We start from the raw sequence: 13,174 nt of genomic DNA on the forward strand, positions 1-13,174 counted from the left end.
GAGTAACTCAGGGGACGAATTGCAACTCATGATTACGGAGTTAGACAAGGAGAGCAGAAAGGTGGGTCTTAAAATTAATCTGCAGAAAACGAAAGTAATGTACAACAACCTCGGCAAGGAGCAGCGCTTCGAGATAGGTAATAGTGCACTTGAAGTTGTGAAAGACTATGTCTACTTAGGGCAGGTAATAACCGCAGAGCCGAACCACGAGATTGAAGTAACTAGAAGAATAAGAATGAGGTGGAGCACATTCGGCAAGCACTCTCAAATTATGACAGGTAGTTTGCCACTATCCCTCAAGAGGAAGGTATATAACAGCCGTATCTTGCCGGTACTTAGCTACGGAGCAGAAACCTGGAGACTTACAAAGAGGGTTCAGCTTAAATTGAGGACGACGCAGCGAGCAATGGAAAGAAAAATGGTAGGTGTAACCTTAAGAGACAAGAAGAGAGCAGAGTGGATTAGGGAACAAACGGGGGTTAAGGATATCATAGCTGAAATCAAGAAGAAGAAATGGACATGGGCAGGGCATGTAGCGCGTAGACAGGATAACCGCTGGTCATTAAGGGTAACTGACTGGATTCCCAGAGAAGGGAAGCGGGTTAGGGGGAGACAGAAGATTAGGTGGGCAGATGAGATTAAGAAGTTTGCGGGTATAAATTGGCAGCAGCAAGCACAGGACCGAGTTAACTGGCGGAACATGGGAGAGGCCTTTGTCGTGCAGTGGACGTAGTCAGGCTGATGATGATGATGATGAAATATTTCTAGCTCTTCACAAGGGCCCCAAAATAATTATTGAGGCCCTTGAATGTAAATGCAACTTGCTTCTCCACTGCACTCCAGGATGTGAAGCTATAGTTCCTCCAGAGTGCTCCCAGATGCAAAGTTACCTACTCTAAAATGCTCTAAAATAGAAATTTTTGCTGCTCCACAGTGCTATAAAATGAAAATTTTACTGCTCCACAAATTGTTCCAAATCAGAAGACCTCGGAAGTATCACTGTAACAGACAAAACGGAAAAAGCGTTGCAACACAAAATACAAAATTTGACAGGAATATTTGTCCATACGATATTAACTGGAAGGTTTTCTGTAGATTTATTGATTATAAAATCGACCAGATCTGCATGAACAAATTTTAAGCAATATAACTAGACCCTGAATTACAAAAATATTTATGAGAGTGGCATAGCAGAGCTACAAAATGCTGTAAATACAGTTACTAAGCAAAATGTCTTATTCAATTTCAGCAATTCTGGATTGTCTATTGTAGTTACTTGCTATAAAGAGGGCAACATGTGTTTGGAAAGATCACAGCTTATCTGGGAAGGACCACTCTTTATGCTCGAATTTGGTTGATTGAATGTTACAAATTGAACATTCATATTCTATAGAACATGTTTCGAGATGGCTCGGGCAAATCACGTTACCATGCTTCTGGAAAACAGTGGCTACATAAAGACCTACCGATTCCAACGAAAGAAACTTTTAGAGAAAGATTCGTTGTAGTCAAGGAGTTGAACCAGAGACCGTTACTACCATGCTGGATGAGGATGAATTTGTCTTCAACTGCGCAGGTTTTTTCTGAGAAAATCTTGTGGGTTTTTTGTAGCTTTTGACTACAAACTGGTTGATGACAACTTTTTTTCTTTTGTGAAATAGTCCATCTGGTGGGTTTTCCAAAAGAACTGCTTTGTTATTGTTTAGAGTTTGTCAATGTGCACTTGCATTGGCTAAGTAGCACCTATTTCTTTCTTCTTTTTCTTGCATCGAAATAGGATCGACGTGCCTAATGGTCACGATAAAAGTACCCGTGGTGGCTCATTGCACTCTCGAGATGTGCAGCAAACCAACAGTCCATCACGTCAACGCTACGTCCTCCGAGAGATACACAAGTCAAGGCTGAAGGTGAGGCTGGACAAAAAAGTGCAGTTCACAGAAAGGAATGAGGCTGGTCTGAAAACTCTTTCAACCAAAAATATCTCATCAGCAGACTCACTAGGCTGTGTTTTGAGTGTAATCGGGCTATCCATAGGCACATTCTGCTTCTCAACGATTTGGCTTAAAGGGAACTAAGGCTTTCAGGTGAAATCACTTACGATGAGGAATAGAGGAAGTAAATTGTTTTAAAGGACAGGCACAGCATAGTTTGCAACAACACCCCAATTTCTTTCCTTATCATTATTGGTAGCGTACATTAACGTCATACATGTATTCCAAGCTCGCTCTTGTATGTCTTCTGTCTCTTTCCATAATTAGTACGCCCCCACAAGATATAGAATTTAAAAAAAAAAGAAGGTTGCTACCTCCATCTCAGCTATCGCTATAAATAAAAGTGAACCACGTTTTCACAGTAGTAGTTGATGTTTTATTATACATTGATGTATAAGATCTTGCACAATGTCTATTGGTGTTTTGGTGCTGTAGCACCGTTTGACGTGTGTGCGCCAACGTTGACACTTGGTGGTACATCTCCATGATCGTGATTTATCGTTTGTAGTAGCTGAAGTAGTTAGCATACACATGGGCATAACATATGCTGAATCCTGCACAAATATGGCATCAACAAGCACATAATAAACACTGGTACTTGGCACTGGTTCCCTTATATTAGGGTAAACTGTGCCTGTGCTCATGCATATGCCACACAGTGCTTTAGAAATGCAAAAAGCGTAGTTTGTGGCTTCAGCTTTGAATGTGCTTCCCCCTGGGAGGTGTTGCTTCAACGAAAGCGGGAACTACCAAAGCACTCCTTGAGTGCACTTGTTAGTGTCATGATGTAGTACTTTAATCTCATATGCCGACACAGCCCCCCTGCCAACAAAGGTGGCTGTGAAAGGGAGAAGGTTTGAAAAATATATGGCGTATTTGTGAAGCCTCATGCATGAGTATATGTGGCGCAGGGGGTAGAGTGCTCGGCACCTATTGTTGTGAACCGAGAAGTCGTGGGTTTAACTCCCAGGTCACGCAAATCAACAGAACTTTTTCTTCTGGTTTTTTTTTTGTTCTTGTCATTGCTTGTGGGCAGTTTATCGACGTCATGTCCATGATGGAAATGATGTCAGTGAAGTCTTAGTGGACCCTGTACAAAAATGGAATCAACAAGCATTTTTGGGTTGAAAAAAATGTAAAAGTATGCATAATGTTTGACCCCATAGATACACCTGAGACCTCAGCATTGATTTCAATTACAGTATAGACCGCTTATAACGTAAGTCGCGGGAGTCGCAAATATCTGCACTATAAGCGGTACCGCGCTATAATCAAAACAACCTTTTTCAAAGGCCGCACTTATGTAAAACGTGTTGAGCATGCAGCTTTGAATGTCCGAGAATTGAAACATGCGATGCGTGCTTGCTAACATTTAAATTTCTGAATGTTAAAAGAAGTTAAGGTCTAAAGACATGCATTGCCAATGAACTTAACACGAAGGGGAGTGGGGTGACTAACAAATGAAAGCACCATTGCGGAAATTTGCCGACTACCAGACCGCTTACACAGAAACTGCATCGCATTACACAGAAACTATGTTGAATCATGACCAGAACTTGGCGCGTTGAAAGATGCCAACCATTCGATTTCGCGCAACCTATTTAAGACATCGCAATCAAATCGCAAATCACTATTTGAGCGCTACACGTGCTGCCCTTATTTTTATTTAACGATATGTATCTCTTTTCGCCAAGTGCGGCCACCACAAAGAGGTTCGTTTATTTAGTACCAAACCGCAACTTAGATTCACGCGACCGCTACCAATAAAAGCGCAACCAACGCCGATTAGGCCTAGCTTGCCGTTTGGTATGTTGTCACGGAAAGCTTGTCCAAAACATGATGACTCGGCGTCAAAAAGATTGCACTAGCAGTGAGCCAAGAACCGTGTGCGTGATACGAAGTTCATGTTCAAGGCAGGGAGATCAGCAACAATGGTCGACAACTCGCCACGCTTACATACAACAGTGCACTGGCAGCAAAAGTGAAAGCTCGCGTCATAAGGCCGTAAAAGGTTTTCAATGTATGAACGAGAAAGCAAACGCAATATTTGCTGCAAGTGCGATAACGACGACGTCTTTCTTAACAGGAAACTGTTAAGCGCATGTAGTTGATCGAGATCGCACGTGCCACGTTGAGCGGCGTGCGGCGGAAGCCATGCTAGCGACGTAGTACCAAAGAGAGGACACTTCCCTAGACCCCTGCAGCTGATTTGGGTTCGCAGTGCACCAAACGAGTGTGGTGAAACTTTGCAGCCTCAGAGATAGCAGACCGCAGAAAAGACCATCTCTAAGGCCATTTTGTAGTGACTGGGATTATTATACCACCTCCGAGACCACTTCTACGTGTGTGCTCATCTCTGAGCCCATACTTTATTTTTTATTTCTTTAACACATCGTTTGCATGCATTGATGAGCTTCGTGTAAGCTGCACCACTAGAGTGGCAAGCATACGATGCCAATGTGCGTCTATGCACACATTTTAATTAAAACATGAGAAACATTGGAGGAGCGAAAAGTTTTATTTTCAAGTGATATTCTTGGTAAGCACATGCCCATTTAGTTAATGTTTGATAAACGCAGGCACAAAGAGAGGTTCATTGCACTGCGAGACGCGAAAATACAGCTGCCATATCATGATCATAAATTACACACAATAAACATATAGGCAACAATATAAGAAGAACCACAGCAGAGTAAAACTGCAATAAACACACACAACTACACATATACTGCACAACGCGACACGGCAGTAGTTGCCTCAGCACTTGACTCCGGCATGAACCGAAAAAAGAAAAGAGAAATGTTGGCTATGTTTTCTTCCCCCTCTTATCACTAATTTTCTCTTGCACACGTCACATCATTCTTTCACGAAAAACAGCCACAAGCAGTTGCCGCAACAAAACCAAAGCAATTTTATGTGTCTTGCAAGCCGTTAACGAGGCAGGTGTATTTACTCAACGATTACGTTCTAGCTTTAGCTAGCAAACATTTTTCTAGATTCACCACTTCTCTTATTGTGCTCGTTCGAGCTTCAAGCGATTTGCGAACGGCACTTGCGAATGGCATGATTTTCGAACGGCAAAAAGCAATTTGTGGCCGACTTTGAGAATTTATTGTAAATTCTTGGCTGCATGCTGTGCCATAATATTTGGCTTGTGTATTCTCGGGAATCTTGACTACCGATTGGCAGCATTTTCTGACCATGCTCAAGAAGTTTTGCAGGGCCTTGCACGTGCATTGTCCTCGCAGAGAACATGCACAATGTCAGTTTGTTCTCCTCACCTGTATGCCCCTCTCCATCAGTCAGTGACAGTCACGAGCTGGCAAGCGCACACACCTTGAAACCTCGTCTTTTTTTGTGTGTCCTACATGAGCAATGCGGAGAGAATCGTGAATGGTGTGCTGCGGCTTGCTTCGCAAGACATCTGCTCTCCATTGTAGTCTCTATTTCTCAACAAGCTTGGTTTAACTGCATACATCTATGGCATTTGTTTTTCTTTTTGCTACCTTTTTCAATATTTCTTTTACATTTATGTTTTTCTGATATTGTGTTACAAGCCGTGTTTATTTTCATCATTCTTGTTATTTTAGGAGTCATTTCGTTTTGTTCTCTTTATTTCATTCTACATTCATAATATGTTGCTGATGTTGTATAATACTGCATATTTTACTCTGCTAATTTTTTTCCTTATATGGTTAAAACTCTGTCTAAGGAAACACAATTTTACGACCCTATCTTGTGAAGAAATTTCCACTCGCCGGCAGGTATCAATAGGGTTCAGTGTTGTCATCAAATCAAATTAACAAAGCTTTTATGGCACTTAACATGATCTAATAAAGTTTATTCCAGAATAAATTAGCGAAAATGTCCTGATTTTTTTCCCAGTTTTCAGACAGACAGCCTTTCTTTAGACATGTGCTATGACTCTATCACGTTCAAACATTTAGCCACCCAGTCACGATGATAGTTTTATTTTGATGAGGATGCATGCAGCTGTCAGAAGTACTTTAACTTAGAAAAGAACAGTTTGCGGTAATGGTGTGTTGTTTGTGCCAATACTTACACATGCTCTTATTATTAAATGGTTCTAGTGTCAGTGAGGTCTCTTTGGAACTTGCTCTGCCTGCTTGCACGTTACCTGCATTCGTTCTTCCCATCTTTATCGGCAGCTTGTCATAGCTTACCGTGACCGTGTGCCTTGCCTATATAGGCTGTGCATAAAAAGAATTCATGCTGAGGCTGTCCTCACGAGCTTTTCACAAGTGCAGGCTTGTATCAGCGGCAAAAAAAAAAAAAAGTTGCAATAGTTTCGGGGTGATGCTACATCAGAATTTTCGATTTCAAAGAAGCAAAAAAACACTGCCTTCATTGAACAAACTGCGGAGATGTGAAATTAAACCAAAAGGAGGAAGAAGCACTCAAGACAAGTGCTGAAAGTTTCAATTTTAAATCAAGTGAACGTTTTAATTGGAAAACAGCATATAAGCAAAAAACCTTTCTTGAACTGCGATGAAACAGGTACATGTTATTTTTGTTACACCCTGTGAGCTGTCAAAATACCTAACCATTTTTTCTTAAAGTGATACTGGGGCTTGGCTGATGCTGTCTTCTCCCAATTTGTTAATATTACAAGCCTCAATAACTTCTTAGAAAAACTGATTTTTGTTCTTATAAAAAACACTTGTGTCTTGAAAAAGGGCCATACACGTGAGTTAGCGACGATGCATGGACAAACGTCAAGTAGGGGCTGCTTTTAAGGAATTAAAGTGCTCTGTGTGCTGCACATTAACGCAACAGCTTGGCTGGCCTCTATATTCTCAACCACGTGACAATGGTATTCCATATACAACACATGTTACATACGAAATATGTCTTCTATCTTCTAAATGTTTGGAAAACTTGGAGGACACAAGCTTCATTTTCAAATTAGAACACGATAGCCTAACCAGACCTCGTGCGCTTCATTTTTAACCGTGACGCAAAGAAAGTAACGTTTGTGCATGTAACATTGGCTGTTTTAAACTATCCTCTAAATTTTGGTTGCGAAGTGCCCACTACGTCATAATTTTTTCCTTTTGCAAATCGGTAAAGTACCCACTAGATCTCTGTCAGATGCCATGAAAACCTGCGTAGTTGCACACTTAGTAATAGTTGGGATGTTTATTCTACCCACTTGTGCAATTCACATGTTTTGATGCCTGGTATGATTCTACGATTCTGCCACACATTATTGCATGCATTGAAGGGGTCCTGCAACACTTACGCAGCATTGTCAGAAAAACGCTGCCAATCGATACTCAAGGCATATGATCGGTAGTCGAGCCAAACATAATAGCTCAGCACACAGCCTAGAAATTACAAATAATTCTCAAAGCCAGCTAGAAATCGCTCCCTCTTATTTCTTACGAATGGTGCTATAAACCCAAGGTCCACGGTTGTTGGCTGATTTGAGGATCATGAGCTGCATAGTTACTGCAGCCATCACGGGCTCGCAGTCGCACTGAAAGTAAGCTGTGCAATCAAAGAAAAAATGCCCCTTTGTCATTCCCACTTGCTGTGCAGCTATCAGTGCTTTTTCTGATACGAGAGGTCAAACTAAAGCGCTTGAAGTGTGCGATAAATTCTTGTTACCCCACTCGTACTTGAAAGATTGGATTCTAAATATTTTTGCAACAGTTGGTTCGTCAAGCAAAAAGCTTTTTAACCCTGAATTATGAAATCGCCTGAGAAAATAAAAATTGTTTTCATATCCAGCTTTAAATTGCAACCTATAAATGATCCCATAGTTAAATTATCTTAAATGCATTTTTTATGCAAACTTTATGTATGCTGCAGATTCTCCACATACCGCAGAACCGAGGACATTGCTATGAAAAATGGACTTCAGAACTAAGCAACATGTCGTGTGCCACTTCTTGAGCGCATACACACCAAATAAACAAAATTGTTGGAGAAAGAACTTTCGTCAGCCAGGCGAGAAAGAACGAAGAAGCTTCGGGGCCTCTTTAGGAAGGCTCCCCCCACTACATGACATTCTTAATGTGTTTTTTTTTTACAAGGCAGCTTCAAGCAGTAGTGTGGCTCCGTTAGAGAATACCTGCTTGCTGTGTGGAAAACCTGGATTAAATTCTAACTCAAACAAAAGTTTTTTTTATTACTGATTTATTTGCATTTATCCCAAATTTTCACTTGGGCACAATGACGATTTTTGTGCACAACCAAGGATGACACTGTCAAAGCCGACACCAGAATTTCCGCAAAGCGAGCTCTTTTTGCTACCGCTTTAAAACATGTACATATCACAAAGTTGTGGTTCTTGCCGCCACCTGTCAATATGAGCTCATATTTTTTCTAATTTATTCGATGCTGAAATCTCCAAGTGCAACCCACATCTGGAGACTAGCTCATTTAATTTATGGGTGGTCCGATGAATGCTATAAGGCAAAACTGCTCACTTTCTTTTCAACCTGCTCACTACCTGCCATGGGTGTAGCCAGGAGGGGGGTGAAACCTGCCGCCGCCCCCCCCCGAATATTTTAAATTTTGCTTGTGTGTATATACACACACATGCATGCAAACAAACACATAAACACACATAAAGTATAGCTGTTCATACATAAAATAGAACCTAGCCAAAAAATTTTTTTTGCTTCGTTCCTGCAATCTAAAACATGTTTATTTTGATGTTTTATTGTTTTTGCAAGCTTTACAGATGCTGAGGCTAAAGCACAAGTAAAGAGCCCGCATCTTTTAGTTTCTTTAACTGTTCACTAATACTGGCAGCCATTATAAGCACTCATGATTTTTGTATGGCTGGCCTAATGTTAGAAAAGGCAATTCAATTCATCACCAGTTTGCTGTGACCAGAAGACTAGTTCAGCAAGGGTTTGATGGGCTTCGGTGTGAGTTTAGTCAACATAACCATGGCCAAATTTTAACTACACATTAAGAAATTGAATACATTTCATGGTTTTCAAAGTGGATTTTAACTTAAGACCATCGTCATTGAAGATTTGAGTGGTAGTTCAATTGCCTTCATCACTTCAGTAAATCGAGTTTCAACTGTATGTTTGCCACCCACTTGCTACTACAATGTCTTGGCTGCGGGAAGTATGCCAAGTAAAAATAAATTCAACTTTGATCATTCAATCACGGTATAAATTTTTTAAAAAATGAGGTGTTTAAAGGATTGTGGTGGTCTGAAATTTCAGATTTCTTCTGCATTGCTTCTGTGGAGCACATGGTTAGTGCCTTGAAGGTATCCAAATTATAACCCATGTCCATAAAATCTAACATCTGAAACATTGGTCATTGAATGTAAGACATACATGTGATAACTCCACAGAAACTGATATTCTTGATATCTAAATGCATAATCCGAGTCAAACATGGAAATTTTTGTATTTTAGAATATACTTAGTTCTTGAAATAATTCTTATTTAGTGCTTGTTTATAACTTCAGCTTGGGAGGTTATAGCTTTAATGACAAAGTAAACAGTTCAAAAGCTGTATTGTTCTTTTGAAAGTGTGTTTTACTTCACAAGCAAGCTTGTCACGCAGTTTCCTGTATGTTTTTCAAGGGCACAGTAAAGGTACTCACATAAATACTTTAGTTTTTTTTTTTACATTAAATGAAAGGCCAAGCTCTCAAGAGTCTAAAAATTGTACTGGTAAGCGTTCATACACACTGAAAAATTAGTTGCATTTTTTTTTTCAGATCTAACTTTTCGGTATGTGCAAATACCCAATATGTAGTAGCTTTCAAATTGAATGTCAAATATTCAAATATTTCTTTTCATAGACCTTAATTTTCTAAGTTTTTAATTTATACAAGAAACGTAGTTGCTTCACATGTTTCAGGTCATGTAAGCTATTAGCTTTTTGTATTGCTGCTACTCTTCGAGCTTTCAACTGATCGATACAAGGTTTAGGGTAGAAAGGATAAATTGAAAAATTTTGTCAGCAATATGCCCAAAATGTAAATATTATTTTTAGTAAGCTTTGTGACCCATTGCCTTACACAACTGCATAAGCTTTTAAATTCGTGGTTTTCATCATTATTTCTCAGGAAAGAAATGCGCCAATTTGATGAAACTTGATAGTTCTTGAAATATTTTACGTTCTGTGATTGCTAGTCACATGGCGTTTGCTAAGCATAATATTCATTACGGAAAGCTTAAAACATAAAAGCAAACAGGAAAGAGACAGAGGAGCACCAGGTACCAACCGTTGTCATGTGAGCATGACATAAAACATGTCATCATGAAAGCTGCCCATTAAAAACGCTCAGTTCATGTGTATTCATCAACTGTGTTGTTGACACAGGCAGACTCTTTCCTTTTTATATGGAAGGCTTGAAGAAGCTATCTTTCCTTCCGATCTCTGCTTTTACCAGCTATCTTATCTTGCACAAAATAGAGCCCACACGATCAGAGCTTGATGTGCATCTGAAGATGTGCACCATCACTTTTTCCAATGCTTTGGCATGCTCATAGACATTACATAGATATTACACAGACATTATGTAAGCTGTAACACACATTTTATGTTGCTGTCTAGTTAAAAGGAGATGTGGGGCTGAAGGGCCACACCTTGACTGGGTCAATTCTGGCATAAATTTCTGGAGGGATTGATATATCAGTCATTCAAATATATTATTTTCATCTTGCTAATAGAAAAAGAAAAAAATGTTGCAGAAAGAAAGAAAAAATATAGTTATCACATTGAGCAAATAAATGTGTGCTATTTTAGGAAACCATCCGCTTCATGACAGTGAAGATTAATTAAGTATTTTTTTTAGATACTTTACGAATGTTTCATAGTGCAGGACAGCTTTTTTTTTCTTCAAGCTAACTGTCGTGCCCTGCGACGAAATAGAAAACTAATTGCAGAGGAGTGCCAGTGGTAAAGTGTTCCAGTCAAGCAATGTCCACTCTAGAAAGGTCACCAGAGGCTCCACTTTTCTCACAATCAATAATACAAAGTTGTAATTCCAAATATGATTCACTAGGGCATTGCAGAAGTAACTATTTTCTTTAGTGAAATATATATCCAAAGACACCTTAATTATGTTGAACAGGTGACTGTCAAGCTGGCACACTTCATGCTGCCATTCGTGAAAACCCAATTGAGCATTCACACCTAAATGGTAAAGCAGCTGCCAAAGCTCCATGGCTCTTAGTACTCAATGAAGAGAAATATCTGGATAAGTGAGGCTCATCATTGTCTCAAAAATAGTTATAACAGCCGAAAAGTAACTAGTTGAACTACCATTTGTCACATGCTTAATAGACCTTGGCATCCTTAACCTGGGACAATAGTGTGTGTTGGCAACAATTTCTATTTTTCAGATCATCCAACCTATGTAGCGAGCATGAAAAAAAGTGTAAATTTTAATGGCTCGTGTTTTTTTGTTACTAGATACAATATTGATGAGAACTAACAGAAAAGAATGCCACAGAGAGTGTAGGGGATGTTATTGGAAGTAATGGTGGTGTAAATTTTAAGATAGAAAAGTGGACGAAAAGATAACTTCCCACCAGTAGGATTCAAGCCTGCGAACTTCGAATAATGCATCCAATGCTCTGCCACCGAGCTACAATTGTGGTCATACCCCCATTCATATTATAAAGTATATATGTGCATTTAAACGTGGGAGCGTCAGTCTGCATCATCTGTTGCTTACGAGTGTGGAACACCTTTTTTTTTTGCCAGTTTGACGTCGCATAGTATGTGATCCTATATTTAAAAGATTGGCGGCTGATTAGTAATCCCTCGCACACTGCCTCAAGGCATCAAGTCTACCAGCACAAGACTCTATGAATGAAGAAAAGCGTGAATTTTAAGGGCGTGTTCTCTTTGTTAGGTAAATAATGAATGAGAATTAACAGACAATACTCCCAGGGAAAGTATAGGGGATGTTATTAGAAGTAATTGTGGTGTAAATGTGAAAAAAGAAAAGTGTACGAAAAGACGCGGGATCCGAGCCTGCGACCTTTGAATAATGCGTCCAATGCTCTAGCACGGAGCTACGATGGTGGTCATCCTGGGAGGTTCAGTGAGCGTCATCTATGTGGAGCACATTTTTTTTTTGCCTGTTCGGCATCACGTAGTATGTGATCTTATTACAATATGGCAGCTGACCGATAATCCCTAACAAACCACCTCAAGGCATCAAGTCTCAAGTCTCATCAAGCAAGACTCTCAAGTCTCATCAACTGAGCATGTTGTCCATTGGTTGATGTGCTCATTTAGGCAAAAGTTTTGCCTTCAGATATCACTGTACAGCAATCGACTGGAAAGTAAAGTGTGCATGTGTTACCCTCTGTTTGAAATTTTTTTACATATTGATTTGTGTGTAATACTGAAATTGTAGCATGTGTGCCTTTTCAAGAAAAAATATTACAGGATAGTAAGTGACAGAATCTTGTCCTATCTTGATAGTACTTTCATCATTCTTTAGGTGGCTCGCAAGAACCGTGGTGGCAAGCTGATGGAAGTGTCAGAGCATGGCAACCATGCCACTCCAGTTGTGGGGCTCGCCAATCAGCAAGGTAGTGGTTCTTGGGGTCACCGCACAGATGCTGTGAGGCTGTGAGCGTGCATGTCCTACTGCACTGCACCTGCCTTGGCTGCTCTGCAGGTACTGGCTTCTTGTGCTTTCTCCTCACACCTCCCAGTCTTTTGTTCCCCTCAAACCTTTTCCCGGTGTAGTCATGAGTCCTAGCTCTCGCTTTAGGTCAACATCAAAGAACACAGTTTCTTGAGGCTCATCCTTGCAGTATTCTTTTTCCTTGTTTGTTTCTTTATGTTATGCACATGCAGTAACATCACAAAAATCAGATCTGCTTCAGCACTCTGGTACCTTTATTTTTGTATTATAGCGCTGTCCTTGCCTATTTTATTAATGGACTTTATGGTAAATTGTAGTCAGATAGCTGACTTCACTGCAATCAAGAGCGATTATTGCTGTATTCTGCATAAATGCCCAGTGGTAGCTAAGCCATGGCTTGTTATACATAATACCATTGAAGCTGTGGGCAAAATAATGCAAATCGTTCAATGATAATCCCATAGGACACACAACAGACATCTCATAAAAAATTGTTGACATCAATAAGTTGCCTAAGTTGCAAACAATGTAATGCATAATTTCGCGTGAGCTTTTACTCACAAGCTTTTAC

General features: G+C 40.0%; 1 protein-coding gene across 2 annotated transcripts in view; it reads left to right on the forward strand.

Annotated features, from left to right (window-relative positions):
- LOC119176272 (palmitoyltransferase ZDHHC11) overlaps positions 1–13,174 on the forward strand; it is a 73,963-nt gene that overhangs the window by 37,891 nt on the left and 22,898 nt on the right. The window contains exons 9-10 of one of the 2 annotated variants that reach the window (XM_075877370.1): positions 1,778–1,907; positions 12,454–12,544. In XM_075877370.1, coding sequence (XP_075733485.1) covers positions 1,778–1,907; positions 12,454–12,544 — 221 coding nt within the window. Of the gene's footprint in view, positions 1–1,777; positions 1,908–12,453; positions 12,634–13,174 lie in introns of both variants that reach the window. The other variant, XM_037427475.2, reaches the window with a different exon arrangement.

This window comes from Rhipicephalus microplus, chromosome X, assembly GCF_043290135.1.
Source record: "Rhipicephalus microplus isolate Deutch F79 chromosome X, USDA_Rmic, whole genome shotgun sequence".
Lineage (NCBI taxonomy): Eukaryota > Metazoa > Arthropoda > Arachnida > Ixodida > Ixodidae > Rhipicephalus > Rhipicephalus microplus.